The 20,628-nt window shown below is 41.5% G+C and overlaps 1 protein-coding gene across 8 annotated transcripts in view; it reads right to left on the bottom strand.

Annotated features, from left to right (window-relative positions):
• Positions 1-948: 948 nt before the first annotated feature.
• SIMC1 (SUMO interacting motifs containing 1) overlaps positions 949-20,628 on the bottom strand; it is a 32,583-nt gene continuing 12,903 nt past the window's right edge. For 3 of the 8 annotated variants that reach the window (XM_083182060.1, XM_083182061.1, XM_083182063.1), the window contains exons 5-10: positions 19,665-19,789; positions 18,279-18,365; positions 18,057-18,185; positions 8,995-9,157; positions 7,492-7,570; positions 949-1,259 (exon numbers count right to left, since the gene is read on the bottom strand). In XM_083182060.1, the coding sequence (XP_083038186.1) occupies positions 1,039-1,259; positions 7,492-7,570; positions 8,995-9,157; positions 18,057-18,185; positions 18,279-18,365; positions 19,665-19,789 (804 nt within the window). In that variant the 3' untranslated portion in view covers positions 949-1,038. Of the gene's footprint in view, positions 1,260-7,491; positions 7,571-8,994; positions 9,158-9,188; positions 13,021-13,318; positions 13,871-13,899; positions 14,994-18,056; positions 18,186-18,278; positions 18,366-19,664; positions 19,790-20,628 lie in introns of those variants that run through there. The other 5 variants (XR_014473383.1, XR_014473384.1, XR_014473386.1 and 2 more) reach the window with 5 other exon arrangements.

Here is a 20,628-nt window from a genome sequence, read left to right as displayed (position 1 = left end):
CCCCACTTCTGGATTCCTGAAACTGGTGCAAGAAACCCAGAAAGGGGCATGGCCCCTGGTCCTCAGTGGTGTGGGCATGGCTTCATGGCCAAACCCTGTTTAATGGTTTTGTAGGAATGTCCAACGCTCCTCAAGCATCAGGGCAGTTCCCAGTACTGTATTCATGCACAACATCGATTCAGGGAACAGAGCAGCAGGTGACCACAGACATTCCCATCTCTGCCTAAAACAAGTGTTCTCGCATACCACCAACAGGTTGTTGTCTCAGTACTTTTTAAAAAAAAAATTATCATGCACAGGCGAGCTCATCTATTTTGCTGGCAGTCATTTTCTCACCAGCTTCCACAAACCAAAATCCTCAAAATGTGAGCTGTTGGGAGCCACTGGTCTAAACCAGTGGTTCCCAACCCTGGTCCTCAAGTACCCCCATCAGTGCACGTTTTGCAGGTCTCCACACAGAATCACAAGTGCTATAATTAGCTCCACCTGTGGATCTTTTCAAATGTGCCTGAATAATGAGTGCACCTGCCGGGTGACCTGGAAAACATGCACTGTTGGGGGTACTTGAGGACCAGGGTTGGGTACCACTGGTCTAAACTATAAAGTACTCATTGTTATTAAAAGTAAATATATATGAATGAGGCAACAACTGTTATAGTGTGGATTTATAATTTGGTCCAACATAAAATATTATATGCTGACCCCCATATAAATTATATATTTAAATTTGACCACCAACTAATATTGCCACATTTATAATATACCACAACCAAATAAAATATCCCCCCATTATATTATCATTTTTTTTCTTTATCCATTCATGGGAATCCTTACCTTCTGATTGGTACACCCTCCAAACAGTAAAATCTTAAATACATATTTTTTTAAATCTAAAACTATTTACATTAATAATGTTTGTGTTGAAACAAGCCAGACACCGAAGATAAAAACATTTGCTAAAATAGTTTAGGAAGTAAAAAAAATAATGCATTAACTTTTGCTCACAGGATAATGTAAATGAACAGTTCGGACATATTACTACGTGTGCCTTTTAACAGCGCTTAGTAGTAAAGACCGTAACATGTAAAGTCTATCCTTAAGTGCTGGGGGAGATTCTGCTCTGAGAGAAATCCGTTCCTGGAACATGTTGAGAGAAGCCTCCACTTCTTCTTTAGTAATCTCCTCAGATGCAGATAACTGAGAATGTGGTTTCTTCAGTACTTCATCCATTCGGTATGTAATCTGGATTCGCAAGTGGTCTAGACAGGGAAATTCCAGTGAATATTACACATTTAACAGCTCAGATTCCTTCAATTGAAAACTTTGGTTAGAAAGCACTACTTTTATAAAGACACACATAGAACAGTATCTATTGTACATAAATTAAAAAAATTTTACATATTTTTGTGAACAAAACAAATATCACATGATATTCTCAAATTTGAACAAACATATAGGTGGATGAGAAGACAGACATACAAGGGGAGGAAAGAGACCTGAGACATTTTACCATAAAACACGTAAGTATTGTATCATCCTAAAATAATTAAACTTAAATACTCAAATTACCCCAGAAGTTAGGAGGTGGACAATAATTATTATTTTTTTTTATCAAGGTACCACTTGGTATGATCAAAGATTTGTTCCAGAGTATGCTGGTCTAAATTCTCCGGAGATGCGCAGTGGTTAAATAAACAATTAGTATATATACAATGAGTTTGTTCCAGAAGTATTTTATTTTGCTGCAATCCCAAAAGAAATGGTAAAAGGAGGCAATGGACATATGGCATTTGGGCAGTTACCTGATGCAGTAGTGGTAGAGGGGGACTATCAGGCTGGAGAGAGAGATGCATTCAAAAATGCACTTGGAAGCAGGAAGACCTAAGACCTAGTGGGATCATAGTGGTGCCTTAGTAATTAGAGGAAGTAAGGGTGGGGATATTTAGTGACCATCAGGGGCGGATCCAGGATAAAATGATAGGGGAGGCACCATGATAAAAGAGGATTTCGGTGGGGGAGGGGCGGTGTTAGTGGTGCCAATGTACATGCTAAGAGAGCGGCAGAGAGAGGGTGGGAATGGGATTAAAAATAGGCCCTGGCATTTAAAGTATTCAGGCCCACCATGGCGACAAAAGTGAAGGATGTAGTTGTGCACGCGACGAAGGCGTGCTCCGGAAAACTTCATCTAGTGAAAAGGGGGTGTGGTCACTCAACAAGGGGTGTGTTCTTGAGTGTAGTGTACAACAGCATATACAACTTCTACACATTATGCAACAAAATACTAGACCCCATTATACTTGCCCATTACACATGATGCCAAATGGAATGAGCCAAAATTCAAATAATGCCACATGGATTAAGCCAAAATTTACATAATGCCAAATGGATTGAGCCAAAATTCACATAATGCCACATGGATTGTGTCAAAATTCACATAATGCCACACGGATTGAGCCAAATTCACATAATGCCACACGGATTGAGCCAAAATTCACATAATGCCACAGGTAATGAGCCAAAATTCACATAATGCCACACGGATTGAACCAAAATTCACATAATGCCACACGGATTGAACCAAAATTCACATAATGCCACACGGATTGAACCAAAATTCACATAATGCCACACGGATTGAGCCAAAATTCACAATACGTGTCATAAACAGGGACATTGTCCACCAAAGGCACGCATTAAACATTTACATCATAAATGTCCATTACACGTTAAGTTACACGCCATTATGTCCATTATGTATTATGCCAAACACCATAATGCCTATTAATAATTATGCAACATAAGTGCTGATTATCTACATGCTCATTGCCAAGGGTTCCATGCTCATTGCCAGAGGTTCCATGCTCATTGCCATGTGGGATTACATGCTCGTGGTAAATGGGGGACAGCCGCCGGCAGGCAGAAGTGATAGCCACTGACAGTGACAGAGCCTAGCTGTATTCAGAGCACTGCAGGTCCCGGATATTTGAAATAATACCCCTTTCACACCAGAAAATGCATTCCCGGGTTGGCCCCTTTTACACCAGCCTAGTCCCTGCATTTTCTGTTGTGGGGGGGTGGGGAGAGAAAACCACCCCCCTCCCCCTTCAACCAGTTATCTCATTTAACCGGCTATATCTTCGGAACCAACTGACCCATTTACATGAGACAAGTATCATATTGAAGAACTTTTGAGTGGGCTTTGAATGATTTAGGTCCAGTGAAACTGGAACGTTTGGTTCCAGAGTAACCTGCCCTCAAAGAACATGAACAGCCATGAAATTACATTTCAAATATAAAAAAATTGGTTTACATGCAATATCTCTGAAACCCATTGAATGATATGGACCAGTGTGGTATCATATTGAAGGCCCAGTGATTTGGAATTGAATGAAATCAACCACAAGCTTCTGTGATGCCAGGGGGGGAACTGGCAGCCGTCGGAACCGGGTGGGGGTTGGAATTGACGGGTCCCATATTATCCTATGGGGAAAAACGTTACAACTTTGCCAGATATCTCCGGTTCCCGGGGGGCTAGAGACATGGGGCTGGGCTAGTTGGAAAGCCCTGGTCCTGGTGCCCGGGTGCCCCCCCCTGAATCCGCCACTGGTGACCATTGAGCATGAAGTAGAGTCCATCTTTCCTCAGAGACCATATCAGAGAGCAAAATATATAAAAGTCGTATTCGAGAAGTATATTTATCATAACTTCAATATAGCAGCTGCAGCTTTTTTCCAATACAAGTTCTGTTATGCTCAGTATACACTCACGCATAGATGTCATAGAAAATTAATTAGCAGTCTCCTCATGTATCATAGTTACATTATGTTGCTACTAAGCAGTTTCCACAAAAAAAAATGGCTGCCCAATGTTATAGTTGCAGCTCACTTATGGTGTATTGAGCCTAGATGAATGAGGATGCATCTGAACCATGGATCTCTCTATACATTTTATTTTTCCACCACTTGCCAAGGTGCAAATGGTCCCATTTTTTTTTACCTACAGTAGCTCTGAATCAGGCCACATTGCTAGTTGGCCAGTAGTATAAGAAGCAAAGTACCAATATTATGGCTCTCTCGGTTCCCATAACTGCATTTCCCACCATCAACCATGTGTCACTTGAATGACTTTTCAACACCATTGCATATACATGCCAAAGTACAGGTAGCTGCCCAATTCCCTATAAGTTCATTTTCTCTCTCTCTACATTTACATATTAACCATTACCTGCATGTAATGGAGGAACTCTTAAACTTATAGTCCGACATTGATATTAAATGCAAACTACAGATCAAAATAACTTCAGAATCATTCTAGATCAGCTGTTGGTCCATTTTCAGGGCAACGGGATCGGACATTCAGACACCAGTGCCTCTAAATTATCCTTCATCCCCTGACCGAGCAATGAACAGTTATTCATTTTGGTAATTTGAGAAATTCTGTTAAAAAGAACTGATTGCACGACTGCCACAAACTCACTAATTAGTCTTCATGCAAGAAATCAGTGAAGTCTTGAAAAGATCATCTACCTACCTCTGAAGCATGCCATCTTACCATGTATATTATGCCCGGAGACAATTTTACAAATATACTGTTCTGAAGCCGCACAGGATTTTAGAATGGTTCCAGTCAATTTACAGACAGTTAAATAAGTCCACCCATATGGTTGCCATGCAATAGGTCGATGTAGTCAAAAGGTTGATAGATAAGTGTAGATATGTCTAATGTTGTCACACTTTGTCTGCTACTTGTCCTGACGACGGGGGTCTAGCCCCCGAAATGTTGACTGTTAGAGACCCCGAAACATTGACTGTTAGAGACCACTAATGGAATAAATTTGGTCTTGTGTTCACCCGCTGATTGGAGTCCCTGAGTGCCCGTTCATTGCCTGGATATAATTTGTGGGCTCAATGCAAAAACATGAACAACTTTAATCCGACATGTTTCGGGCTATTGCCCGTCCTCAGGGATCAGGAACAGAAGCCCGGCTCCCCTGCACGCTTCTGTTCCTACGGCATCCATCGGCACGCTGTTCTTACCTGTGGTGTCTCCAGCGGGTGATCGTGGACAGCGCTAGTGCCCCGGGAAGGCTGGTAGGAGGCTGCTGGGTGGTTGTATATACAAAAACTTGTGGTACCCAGTCCACAGCAGTTACTTTTACGGTACGAGCATTTGTTTGCTCTACATGTATTTGATTTTACTACTATCTTATTAAAATTGTCATTTATGCACTATGGAGCACCCCTCCTGTCCTGTTCTTTGACATATATATATATATATATATATATATATATATATATATATATATATACACACACAGGTCGAGTATCCCGTATCCGAGTATCCGTTATCCGAATTATTCCGAAATACGGACATTCCAGAAAGTGAAAAAAAAATTTTTTTTTGCTAAAAACTCACTGGGGACATTTGTAACAGCATCACTGGGGACATGATATGTAACTGGCACTATATATGTGCAAGACAATGATTGCTTGGCATTCAAATTCAGTGCTGAGATAGTACACACATTTTGTTTCACGTTTTGAAACCTTGTTTTTTGAACAATTAAAATATATTTGTGTGTATTTTATGTGGTAATAAAATATATTTGTGTGTATATTATGTGTTTATACAGCATACATGCAAGATACTTCAAAATACATCATTGAAATATTAAAATATTCCGAAATACGGAATAATCCGTTATCCAAAATTCTCCTGGTCCCGAGCATTTTGGATACGGGATACTCAACCTGTATATCAAAAAAATATAGGGAACACTAACAACACACCGTAGATCTGAATAAATAAAATATTCTTCTTAAATACTTTGTTCTTTACATAGTTGAATGTGACAACAAAATCCCACAAAAATTATCAATGGAAATCAAATTTATTAACCCATGGAGGTCTCGATTTGGAGTCACACTCAAAATTCAAGTGGAAAAACACACTACAGGCTGATCCAACTTTGATGTAATGTCCTTAAAAGAAGTCAAAATGAGGCTCAGTAGTGCGTGTGGCCTCCACGTGCCTGTATGACCTCCCTACAACGCCTGGGCATGCTCCTGATGAGGCGGCGGATGGTCTACTGAGGGATCTCCTCCCAGACCTGGACTAAAGCATCCGCCAACTCCTGCACAGTCCGTGGTGCAACATGGCGTTGGTGGATGAGCGAGACATGATCAGATGTGCTCGATTGGATTCAGGTCTGGGGAACGGGTGGGCCAGTCCATAGCATCAATTCCTTAGTCTTGCAGGAACTGCTGACACACTCCAGCCAAATGAGGTCTAAAATTGTCTTGCATTAGGAAGAACCCAGGGCTAACCGCACCAGCATATGGTCTCACAAGGGGTCTGAGAATCTCATCTCGGTATCTAATGACCCACTGCCAAACCGGTCATTCTGGAGGATGTTGCAGGCAGCAGAACGTTCTCCTTGGCATCTCCAGACTCTGTCACATGTGCTCAGTGTGAACCTGCTTTCATCTGAAGAGCACAGGGCGCCAGTGGCGAATTTGGCAATCTTGGTGTTCTCTGGCAACTGCAGTGTGTTGGGCTGTAAGCACAACCCCCACCTGTTGAGGTCGGGGCCTCTTACCACCCTCATGGAGTCTGTTTCTGACCGTTTGAGTAGACACATGCCCTCCTGATGTACTGGCCTGTCTCCTGGTAGCGCCTCCATGCTTTGGACACTACGCTGACAGACACAGCAAACCTCCTTGCCACAACTCGCATTGATGTGCCATCCTGGATGAGCTGCACTAACTGAGCCACTTGTGTGGGCTGTAAACTCCATCTCATGCTACCACTAGAGTGAAAGCACCGCCAGCTTTCAAAAGTGACCAAAACATCAGCTAGAAAGCATAGGAGCTGAGAAGTGGTCTTTGGTCACCACCTGCAGAACAACTCCTTTATTAGGGGTGTCTTGCTAATTGCATATAATTTACACCTGTTGTCTATTCCATTTGCACAACAGCATGTGAAATTGACTGTCAATCAGTGTTGCTTTCTACGTGGACAGTTTGATTTCACAGAAGTGTGATCGACTTGGGAGTTACATTGTGTTGTTTAAGTGTTACCTTAAACAAGTCATTGACGAAACGCATCTGGGCGTGTTCTACCAGACGCAAACTACTATACCCGGCACAGGTTAGGAGAGCGGTGAGGAGTAATATACCTGGTTGCCTTCCCTTCAGTGTCCGGTAATTGGAAGCTGTTGAAATAAATTGCAGTTGCGGGCGGCACTCCGAGGATTTATAAATAAGTCAAACACAGACTATCGATATAGCCAATAGCAACTGCAATTATATATATATATATATATATATATATATACACACATACATACATACATACATACATACATACACACACACACACACACACACACACACACACACACACACACACACACACACACACACACACACACAGTGAGCGGATAAAGACACCCCCCCCCCATATAAATAAATAGATAGAAGTCCTCCATACCAGTCATTATCTTCTGTAAGCTTACAAACAGCAGATAGATGTACAGCAACATCTCATCCCATCGTTGCCACTCAACACCCTGTGGACAAGACACATTCATTAATGCAGGGTAACCTTAAAGGTACCAATACATTGTGTGAGGGTGCTGTGCATCCCATCACACAGCACATAAAGTCTGTGCAACCCGTGCTTTTTGAACTAGGTCCCTATCGCATTACACGCAAATCGCATGCCATGCGATACAATCTAGTTCATAACGCACAGGAATATTGTACCATGTATGGGCACCTTAAAAGCAATTATTTGTAATATATCTCCATTTGATCAATTTGCCCACTGTATGTATGTTACTGAAACAAATAAACAAACTTTATCATGACCAATAATATTACTATATGTTAACGTAAAAGCATGTAAACTGCAAGCACATATCACAATTTCTAATAAACAGTGTGTGGTATGTGAGGTACTGTATCACAACATACACAGAACACAACATCAATAAACAAAAGTATAAAGCAAAATTTGTATCTCTGAGCCCGTATTTGTGCCCATTGTGAGTTGAGTATGTAAGTAAATGTTTGGAATCAGCCCTGTGGGTTATTACATACTTGTAATTATTAGATGAACACATTGCAACAGCTTTCATGTGATAAATTAATCTATTTATCTGTATGCAGAAGTGTGTTTAATATTCAGAAAATACTTGAAACTTCTCAGAAGTTGGGATGCATGGCTCATTGCATTATGAATGCAGTGCACCCCCCTACTCATCATTTATGAATATAGCTCTCCCGATGAGGTGTGGGAACATTCAGCACATACACTGTATAACGCACGTGCCACAGGGGGTGCTGGGAGGCATCAGATTGGATCCAACTATGGGGATATGATAAATGCCCAAAGGCCATCTAAAGATAACATTACTGCACCTAAATATCTAACCCAATGCCCACTGTGGACTTTCAATTAACATTGACCAATAAAAAAATGGCTGGTTTAATACTCATCATCAGTTTCAGATTCAAATATGCCTACCAAGTGATAGGGGGTTGTTTGTGCCAACAGCAGCACTCGAATCACGATTTATCTAGCGAGTAGCTAGGTGTAGTCTATGGATTCAAATAGTTACGCTGGGTTTTCCGATAACTACCGTAACAAACTGACATTCGCTGCACTTCGGTAATAATCAACAGTGAAACTAAAGAGAGCCAATAGATTATAAATGTATAAAGCATCATAATAATATGGACAAAAAACATAATGGCATATCATATTGAACTAAAACTAATGTTTATATATTTTACATATTACATTTATAAAGACCAGTTAGGCTGTCACTATTCAGAAAATAATAAACCACTGAATTAATTCAGATGATAATCACAAAACAGACAGGGGTTGTGCTGTAATGTAATATCTTTTAAAGTCAGTGAACTCCTTAATGGACCCATTCAAATTTAGTAGGTGGTATAGAACACCAACCAATTAATTGTTGCTTACCTGGTTTTCTAGGCGCAGTGTTGAATTACCAATGAAGAACAGTATTTGGTCTAAAGAAAGGGAGCGGTCTTGAGGTAGAGAAGCAGCACAACTATGCTGGAAGGTGACCTCTAGGATCTTAGCCCGAAGGAGGTGGTTTTCAGTGCTTAAGAGGAACAGCTCTCTAAAGAACAAGGACAAAATACCATGTGTGTGTCTTCCGATGTAGTTACTAGCTGGAGACAATACAGTAAAACAACAACATTCTAAATAGTAATGAGATTATCAAATGAAATTCCACTAAAGTTAATAAAATGTAATTACTGGATCTTTTGTAATTCACTCTTGTGAACTTGATTAAAGTTTCAGAAACAGTATATTTCTAAGGCGCACTGGGAGTTTATTTACTAAGATGGGAGTTCTATTGAAGATGGGATCTTGCTATGGGCAACCAATCAGAATCTACTTACTTAATTAACACCTTCATTAACACTCAGGAGGGAACTTGTATTGATCTCCCTGGTGTGTATAATTATATATAATGTGTAGACCTGAGATATTGTCTATTCAATATTGGTAGAGCCACCGATTGGCATAAAGGGATGTTGTCTAACACACAGAAGTTAAGATTTGCTACAAACTCTAGACACACTCCTTTCTATTAGTGTTCATATGTAGTATGCTGTATATAACCACATTCAATATAGCACATATATTGTCTGCCGCAAAGCCTAACAATCTCCCTTCTGTTCGTGGTCTCTGATATAGTACCAAGTGATCAACATTGCATACGGACTACGCGATGAGAACAGGCTGCGTGGTTGTTTAACAGGTTACTGCTGGAGCACTTGTAATGTACCTACTTTAAACTATACCCCGCTGGGAGGGACCCTGTTGCAGGATCTGGAGGCCTTTTTATGAGAAGCAGCACCCTGGGCTGACTTTCATTTAAGCGCTATATGAGAACTTATGACATCATAGTTCTCCACCTTTTCCGGTCACTTTTCTTCCCCACTGGGGATTACCAGCAAGCATTTGTCTTTGTTTTTATTTACCATTTGCCAATTTGTATATATGCAAATAAATGTTATCAGTGTTACACTATATACACACTTTGTTTCTGTTTACATACATGAATACGGATATATGGATGATTCTGGGACTGCAGAATTGCACCTTTGGTCATTGTTCAAAAGCTACCTATCATAACGGAGAAGAGGAGACGTTGTTTTCCCTGATAGGGACGTATGGCATCCTAACCCCTACCCACGTGGTGGACACTTTCCATAATTAATGAACGGAATCACATATGTTCTGATCTAGTGAGAGGCGGAGAAGAGGAGACGATAATCCCATATCAGGGATGTTCATTTTTTATTCTCCCTGTTAGCGCTGGTGTAGGGGACACGCTGTCTGTGCTCTTTCATAACACTCTCCTGTTGATAGTGCGACATAGCGTTGCCATGATGAGTGCCCTACGTATTGCGGCAACTATATAACTGGACACAACTGTATTTATCACTAATAATTCACGTGTAGAACGTAATTCATATGAATCCTGCTCTATATTATTTCAATTGGAACTATGTTACTATAAGACCTAAGTCCTGTTAGAGAAAGAACTCTCTCATATATAATCAATTAGTGTTAGGCAACGATTAAAATTTTTAATCACGATTAATCGCATTAAATTTGTGCGCATTGTTAGGCAAAAAATTCAATAACAAATTCAAAAGTAGTGTACTGGGCACTTTTATTGAGAACTGCTATAGGAACAACAGTGCAATAACATTTGGTTTACAAACACTTTATAGAATGTGCTTTTTCACAGCAGTATTCACTTATACTGTAGCATTTAAAAGAATTTAAAAAAAGTGCAAGGTGATAAAGCCCCAGTCAATAATTATCAATCTGAAAAATGACAGGAGCTGACTGGCTGGTGCGTTGTTATCCTGCACTTATCACTGCTCATCACAGATGGGATTTACTGTGCAGGGGACTTTTTAGTTGGTCCATTCCTCAGACAAGGGTACATAACTAAAATATATCTGCTGAATCTGTCTGGTGGGAACAAAAATCTGGAATGTATCAGAATCAGCTTTATTGGCCAGGTATACTTGCGTTTACTAGGAATTTGTTTTCGGTTTGCTGTGCAGCAGCCAGGTGGGTAACAAGTAAACAGCATACAGAATAAACAATATAAACAGGTGGGGGAACATGTACAGTCATATATAAAGTTATTCCGAGGGGACACCGTGTTAGATTATGTGCAAAGGGTTATGCCGCGACTAGACAGTGAGGTGTTCATGAGTTCACTTGTCAACAGGTGAACAGCTTGAGGGAAGAAAATTTTAGGCTTCTGGTGGTCTGCCTGATGGTAGCAGGTTAAACAAGACATGGCCAGGATGTAGTTGGTCCTTGACCATCTTCGTTGCCCGCTTTTTTGATCTGGACAGGTACAGGTCCTGGACAGAGGGAAGGTCCATCCCGATTATCTTCTCCGCAGTTCTGACTACCTTTTGGAGTCTGCATTTGTCTCTCTCGCTGGTGGAGCCGTACCAGACCAGTATTGAGGAGCACAGTACAGACTCCACAATCGTGGAGCAAAAGAGGAGCAGAAGCTAATGTGGGATATCGAACTTCCTCAGGAAGAATAGTCTCTGCTGCGCTTTTCCAACAATAGTATCAGTGTTGGGCCCCCATTTAAGGTCCCGGGAGATTGTGGTTCCTAGGAACTTGAAGGAGTCCACTAGCAACACCACACTGTCAGCAATTGTTAGCAGAGGAACACCAATAGCCTTCTTCCTAAAGTCCACTACCATCTCAATGGTTTATAGTGGGTTGAGCTCTAGATGGTTGCTGCTGCACCACCTGGCCAATCGGTCCACTTCTTGTCTGTAGGCCGTTTTGTCCCCGAGCAAAAAACAATCAATCATTTGCTCCCACACACACACTGGAAAACAGACGAAAACAATTGTTTGGAGAAAATTATTATATAAATCCAACGGATTTAATCAATTATGAATGACCATTGTCTGTTTTCCAGTGTTTGGTCGGAAAAAGTTGATTGTCATTTACCCTCATAGATAACCAGATTTTATGCCCACCAGACAGATTGGACAGAGATCATTTAGGTGTGTAACTAATGTACTCCTCTGCACCAAGCCAGTTGCTAAGACACACCATGTTAAGGGCCCCATACATCAGCAATTAATTGTGACAATTTTCAGATATGGAGAGGATTGCCACAATTAATTTTAGATGTGTGTGCTCCCCCTTTTGGCAATCCCAATCAAAATCGCCAATCGATTACTTAATCAGGTTTTTAAACATGTTTAATAATCTGGTATTATCTGCAGATCTTTTTTGTATGTGTGGGCATTCCCAATTCGTCTTCTTCATCTATTTACATTATGAAAAGCAATCGATTGGGCAATTTCCAGATATGAAGATGCAATCTTCAGATGGAAAAATCTGCCGATCACTGAAATAAATCTGTAATGTGTGGGCAAAGTCAGATAGATTGTAAAATCCATTTATCTGGCCAAAAAATCCCTGGATCTGGAAATCCATTAATTGTGATTGCTGATGTATGGGGCCCATTATTTACATTTTCAGATGATAAACAAACTCTTCTTCTGCACAAAATGACCAGCCAGAGAAAACAACCATTCAAAGGGTACTGATGTTTCAGGTGTGGCCAAGAACTTCTATGCAATGGAGGCCAGTCTGCTGTGTGGACCTGCATGTTTGGACCACCACTAAGGAACAATACTGATTGTGGGCTCCGATCTGCATCGACGCACACTGTTCTCAACTGAATCTTTCTATTGTTCAGAATCTGACTCTGATAAAGCAGCCAATAGGGCTAACTTTATTTGGTGGCTCTGATGTTGCTTCCACCGGTTTCTCTGCAGCAAACGTCTGTTCCTTGAGTAACTTGGTGGCTGTGGCCCACACCTCACTCCTCTCAGATCTGGGTATACACTTGAGGTCTTTGAATCTTGGATCCAACGTGTTTGGCACTTTCCTTGCGTCTCTCCAGGTCTGTTCTAAACGTAGAATACATTTGACCACATAGGCAGGGTCATCATCTGAGCTCCCCATGACCTGAGATAGATGGCAAAAATGCTGGCAGAAGCACAGTGCATGAACAATACCTTTCTCCTCCCAAAAGTTAATTCACATACTTGAAACATCAACAAAGATAAAATTAAAACCCATTTGTTTTGTATGGGAGACTGGCACTGAGAATGCTTGAGACCAACAGCGGCATCCCGGCATCCAGAATCCCCACAGTCCCTGTTAAGTACATTCATGCTATATTTTTACAGACACAACATACCTGCAGGGCTCCAGTAGCATTTTCCAACCTCTGCAATTTGTCCATTTCAGCTGTAGTTGGCATGGCAATCTTAGTGTTGTATGTGGTGAGGACATCCCTCAGTGGCTGTTCATTTATGCACATACTTTTTAACATGTCCAGAGTTCTGGTTGGAATGCCTTGTATAAGCGACTCATTCTTTTGTCCATGTTCAATTTTGTTGTTGTTCTAATTCTGCAGCATTTGCTGGACTGTGTTTAAAGTGGCCCAAAACCTTTCTGCATTTGGCCAGGACAAACGCACTGTGATAGAATGCTGGAGACTGTGCGCTGTGCAGGGGAGGTGTTCAAAAGGTTGATCCAACGTAATTTGCTGAAGCCTCCCTCCACTATTTGTTTCGTTGGTCGATTTGCTGGAATCAATTGCATTTAAATGATACTTTAAACTCTAAGTACTCCGGTGATCAGACAATTCAACGTTGCTGTGTTTACAAATTTGGTTTCATCAACTCTGCTGTCTGTAAGAAATTTAAAATGAAAATGTCCATGTAATAATTCTGTTCCTTTCTCCATTCTGTCGTTTGTTTGAGAAAGAAAAGAAAAAGGACATAAGACCACTGTCACTGTATCGTATAGACTTTACACCCCAGTTTTGCAGTGCCACTAATTAATGATTAATGTCTTGCGAGCAGGGACCTCCTAACTTTTAACTGTAAATACCCAGTTTGTTGTATCACCGTCTTCAAATGTAAAGCACAGCGGAATATGCTGCACTATATAAGAAACTTAAATAAAGGGTCCCCTGCAAGCATCCTTGCAGAGGGGTACATGAGGCATCCTTCCCTCAAGTAATCCTCTGTTATGGGTCTACAGTTACATCCTCCGATCATGTACCTCTCTGATTTGGCATCCTCCCCTCATGCACTCCTCTGTTATAGGGCTGAAGTGGCATCCTCCTCTCATATACCCCTCTGTTACAGGGCTGCAGTTGCATCCTCCGCTCATGTACCCCTCTGTTACAGGGCTGCACTGGCATCCTCCTCTCATGTACCCATCTGTTACAGGGCTGCAGTGGCGGCATCCTCTCATGTACCCCTCTGATATGTGGCTGCAGTGGCATCCTACTCTCATTTACCCCTCTGTTACAGGGCTGCAGTTGCATCCTCCGCTCATGTACCCCTCTGTTACAGGGCTGCACTGGCATCCTCCTCTCATGTACCCCTCTGTTACAGGGCTGCAGTGGCATCCTCCTCTCAAGTACCCCTCTGATATGTGGCTGCAGTGGCATCCTCCTCTCATTTACCCCTCTGATATAGCATCCTCTCCTCATGTACCCCTCTGTTACAGGGCTGCAGTGGCATCCTCCTCTCATGTACCCCTCTGATAAGGCATTCTCCCCTCCTTGTAATTACAGTCTTGTCTAGAAGCCTACTCACGGTGGTATGATGATGTGATGATATGATGAAGCCCTATTGTATATTCAGCATCTTCCTCAGAAGCATGCACCCGGTGATCTCCTCCCACCTCATAGCTGGCAGCTCTGGCCCCATTGCCGGCCTTTAGTGTTGTCCAAGTGAGGTAGCACATGCGCTGGGACCTCGGCAGCCACATCCTGGTGTCCTCCAAGCACAGAAGCGCGGACCTCGGCTGCTGTGCCCTGGCGTGAAAATGTGCTGTGCTTCCGGGTCTGACAGCAGCTGGGTCACATGGGTGCACATTTACTTGTTAAAAATATTATTGCCATTAATAGGTTGCTGCGTTAACGCGACTATAATGCATTAATATGCCCACCACTAAAATATATATATCTGTATATGGGTCGGTGTACTGGCACTCCCTTGTTGGGGTACGGATAGTTGGGCCCGGTACCTTCCTTTACCTAACCTACTGGTGGGAACAAATAGACTGCGGATATCGGCGGCACTCCACGGTGGCTTGCAAACAATACTAGGACCAGTTACTGTGGTCAATGTTTCAAAGCCTTGATGCTTTTTTGTCAGGATAAATATACAAGCAAGTAATCTTACCTTTATAGTTACACCCAGGTGATCAAGATGTCCAAATCCCACCCCACGCCAGACTCATGAGGTCATAGATTTTGACAAACCCTCAGCCACAATAAACTGATACATTGTCCTATAAGGTACAGGAAAACATCAAAGTACAAAAACACTTTTCTTAAAAAAGAAACAATAAAAAGCATTCTGATATACTCAAAAGTTGCTTGTAGCAAATGCTAGTAGTTGACTGGATAAATACAATGTAATTATATGAACATAAAATGTAGCAATAAAGCTCAGTACCCTAACTAGATCCAAAGTATTTAGGACCTTCTATAATGTTGTCCAGTCAGTACAACATCAATACCAGGAAAACATTTATTACCAAAAGGGAAACGAATTTTAGTGGCTACATAGTCTACAGATAAATTAATTTAGTATGTGATAGAACTATTCCGATATTGAGATATACTGGCCACTAAAATGAGGATAAATATCAACCTTTAGAAAAGATTTTATGTTTATGATGGGATATTATAAGAAGCATTGTAACACAAGCTGTTCCTTAAGACCTTTGGGGCCAGCGTGTCCAGCCGGTAAATCCATTTGGACTCTAACTGTAGAAGCTGCAGGCACCTATCACCTCCACGAATATTCGCAGGTACTTCGTCGATGATACGGTACCTCAGTGTCGACAAGTTATGTCGATGTTTCAAAAAGTGATTTGCAACGGGCTGGTCTGCAGTACCTTTTTCTAGTGCTAGCCAAATGGTGCTTCTATGAAGAGCCATTCTTTCTTTGAACATCCTGTTTTTCCTATGTAGCATTTGCTACATGGGCACACAATCATATATACTACATATTTTAAGGTAGAAGAGACTCGATGTTTGAACAATTTTGTTTTACTTGTTTGTGGGTGGCAAAACGATTCTCCTGCAATCATTGATCTACAGGTAGTGCAATTTGCACGCTTGAAGCACCCTAATTTTTGGTAATGAGCTTTATTGCTACATTTTATGTTCTTATAATTACATTGTATTTATTCAGTCAACTACTAGCATTTCCTACAAGCAACTTTTGAGTACATCAGAATGCGTTGTTGCTTTTTTTTTTTTTTTAAGAAAAATTTTTTTGTACTTAGATGTTTTCTCTGTACCTTACAGGACACCATATTCTGACCGGTCATGGATTTTTTATTGTGGCTGAGGGTTTGTCGCAAATCTATGACCTCATGAGTCCGGCGTGGGGTGGGATTTGGACATCTTGAGCACCTGGGTGTAACTATAAAGGTAAGATCACTTGCTTGTATTTTTATCCTGACAAAAAAGCATCAAGGACATGAAAAGTTGACCTCACTAGCGGGTCCTAGTATTCTTTGCAAGCCACTGTGGACTGTCGCCACTATCCACAATCATACATTATATGTATATATGTATGTTGTGTGGAGCTACTTGTATTTCTGTCTTGACAAAGGGTCCCTAGTGACCCGAAACGTCGACCTCAACCTTTTTACTATGATGGTGAAATAAAATTACTTTTTATTCTATTGGTGAAATCTGATGAGTGCACTCTTTACAAAATATAAAAATGGTACTCTTTACCTAGCACGGCGCCCACGATTTTGATCGTGGGCATCGCAGGTAAAAAAAGGCCAAATAGCCACCCTGAAGTGTGAAAGGGCCCCCACAATTGGTAACGCCACCCTACGATCAATGTCAACCCGAAGCGTGGCGAGCGGCGGCGGTACGCGTCCTACGACCTTTTCATACCCCCACTATCCACGTCGGCGTGGAGTTGAGAATAGAATAGTGTGGCGAGCGTAGCGAGCCACCGAGCCCGAATCGTGGCGAGCGGACGCGGATACCTTTACAGGTAAACGCGTCCCTTCGCGGGCTTCACAGGTATCCGCGTCCGCTCGCCACGCTGCGCTCGCCACACTATTCTATTCTCAACTCCACGCCGACGTGGATAGTGGGGGTATGAAAAGGTCGTAGGACGCGTACCGCCGCCGCTCGCCACGCTTCGGGTTCACGTTGATCGTGGGGTGGCGTTACCAATTGTGGGGGCCATTTCACACTTCAGGGTGGCTATTTGGCCTCTGTGGGCCATTTAACATTGTTTCCTATGGAAAAATCGTGTCAATTGAGGCATTGAACAGTAAAATCGGGTCAATTGAGAAATTTAACATTGTTCCCTATGGGAAATCGCGGGCATCGCGTCGCACCCGATTTTTTAGTGCATTCAATGCCCGCGATGACCGCCGTGCTAGGTAAAGAGTACCTATATATATATATATATATATATATTTTTTTTTTTTTTTCTGGTGCTAGTTACATAACAGCTACACCCACTGGTTACAGGTTTGTATATTTCACATTGACATGCTCAGAAAAAGAACAGGTGTATGGCCTTGGTGTTTTGCTTGCTACTGTGAAGGCCCATACACACTAGAAAATTATCTTTACAATCTGGCTGCTTGGAATGAAAATCTGGAAATTTCTGGGAATATATTACAATCAACCCTTTGCTCCCAAACGTTGGAGAATGGGCAAAAGCAGTCATCTGCATAAATGGATTTAACCAATTTGTCTGTAGGACAAATTTTCGTCTGTTTGCCATGTTTTAGGAGCAAATGGTCAATTGTTATTTGCTTCCAAAAATTTCCAGATATTCAATCCAATCAGCCAGATTGGATTGAATAGTGTGTATGGGCCTTTCGAGGTCTGCATGCATGCATAGTGGTATATGGTAAATAGTTACCTCTGCTGCCGTGTTTTCAGGACAATAAAATACGGAAATATGAAGTCAGCTATCCTGTTTGAGTTTATTGTAGGCAAGTTATCAACTTCCACCGCTATAGAGACCATGCGTTGTAGAAGGAAAACCATCCTGTGGTCAGGAAATAAGGATTTAGAAAAGGCACTAAATGGCATATTCTGCATATTTGACAGAACGTATATCAGAGATAAAGCGATCCCTTACCTTTGTCTGTCACATTCAGAACAGGGATCCAGTTCCTGGCCCAAGCCAATTCCAGAAATGTTATCCATTAGCCAGTGTATGACATCTCTGTAACAAACACAAATGCTAGAAAGAGCTCTAACAGTTCAGTCAAATTGGTATTAGAGCATACAAATCCATCACGGATGGTTTAGAGCAGGCATGTCCAAACTATGGCCCTCCAGCTGTTGTAAAACTACAAGTCCCATCATGCCTTGCGACAGTTTTGCTTTTAGGGAATGCTAAAACTATGGCAAGGCATGCTGGGATGTGTCGTTTCACAACAGCTGGAGGGCCATAGTTTGGACATGCCTGATTTAGAGGTACACTGCATGTAGTCTTGACATCTGTTATTTCCAGCCAGGTATTAATATCAAATGTTTTTATTGCCATTTTATAAAACACAACTTTAACATTTTCTCCATTAGAAATAACTGTATATCGGGAAAACATAGTAACATAGCTTTGTCACAACCCATGACCTGCAGAGATGTTAATAGGTTGACATGTTTGGTTAGGACCCTCCTTAGGATAGATCTCCCATAACTCTCATATTCGTGGACAAATAGGCTATTTCATGGTCAAGGTGCTGGAAGACAACACTTCTGATCAGCGCCTCTTCAGCCATGTTGCATTGCCCCAGTTAGCACACAATTACATGGTGTACTATTCCATTATAGGAGAAATACATGTGTAGGCTTTCATCACTGACCATTTCAGAGCTTAAGGTGAATAGAATATTTGTGCAAGCTCTTCGGATCATCACAATTAGAGCAGATGATGGAAATGGAAGCAGATGTAGCATACCTATCACTAAGCATTGGGAATAATAAGCTAGAGGGTGGAAGGCAACCTGTATGAGACATAAGCCTGCTAGGCTTATGGTAGAAAGGGGCCTACTGGCACCCCAATTCCCCCACGGGGCTCATTCAAGGCTCTCACCATTTACCCTGATTTCATATGTACATTTGTTTGTTTGCAACTATAAAAATAAAATTGATTTCACATTATCAGCATCTTGTCACTCATTTACACATACAAAGGAGAGCGCTTAACTAAAACCTCTGATTTATACTATTTTTGAGCACGGACCACTCAGTTAAGCTGCCCCACATACAAAAGGTAAATAAGCGCTGTAACCACCCCAATTGTCAATTTCCCATCTAGGCCACCGATAGACATATATACAGTAGAAGGATGTCAACTATTGTACAAATAAATATAGTATATTTACTAAAAATTGATTATATGCCCTCTAGTGGTAAATGATAACATAACATAAATTCAAACAAGATGCTTCATAATTTATGCCTTCTATTAAGAAAACAAGGATGCTATAAACTTCTGTGTGTGGTCAAAGACACTTACTTAACATTACTGAAAGAGGATAGCATTGTTTTACACAGACAGGACTTCAGGGACCGTCGCTGCAAGGACAGCTGGAAGTCGTCATCTAGAGTTTGTACAACATACTGAAGAAATAGGCAGCAAGTCTGGATTGGAAGAAAGAAAAAGGCAAATTATAAAACAAATATATATTTTATACACAAACAAATACACACACACACACACACCCTGTATATAGCTAAATAATGCCCTTTCTAACATAGACCAACTGCATACTTCCTACATGTTTGTTTTAGGACATTTGACAAGTAAACTGTTACAACAGACACAATTTCCTGTCCTTCAGTAATAATACTACCATTAATGATTGTTCATATAGAAAGTACTATGACAAGTGCTAATTGTCTATTGTAGATCATCACCACAAGTACTGGCAGCTCAAGATACATACATTTTGTGTTAAGAGTTTTGAGAATACTTTGATAGATCTGCTAACAACAGATCAATGTCATTTATAAATCTGAATATGACAATATTTTATTTAGTCGGGACCACATGTCCTTTGAAGAGACCACATTGAACAGGTTTCATACACATCTTGACCCTCATTCTGATTGACCCGCAAAGCAGCTTTGCGGGTCATCTAATTGCTGCCTGCACGAAGATCCACCCGCAGATTACACCTGCACGCATGTGAATGGATGTTTTGCATAAACAACCATTCTCAGCTTGCGTGCGGGGCAGAAATCATTCAATGGTTGCCACTCTCTGGTCTCTTAGATCTGCGGTGCCCCTGTACCGGAAGAGGGTGGGAAGCTCACATACGGTGACGACAACTGCCAGTGCCCGTCATCCTCATTACTGGCGCATTTTTAAATTGGAACACCATGAAACGATGGGCGTTCTCATACGCATTAAATGTGTCTGTCACCCCACACCCCCCTGCCCGCACTGTTGGTGTGAACGGGCTGGCGAATAATCAATT

The sequence above is a fragment of the Crinia signifera genome, chromosome 4, assembly GCF_055691185.1.
Source record: "Crinia signifera chromosome 4, ASM5569118v1, whole genome shotgun sequence".
Lineage (NCBI taxonomy): Eukaryota > Metazoa > Chordata > Amphibia > Anura > Myobatrachidae > Crinia > Crinia signifera.
This window is presented reverse-complemented; position numbering and strand designations above follow the sequence as displayed.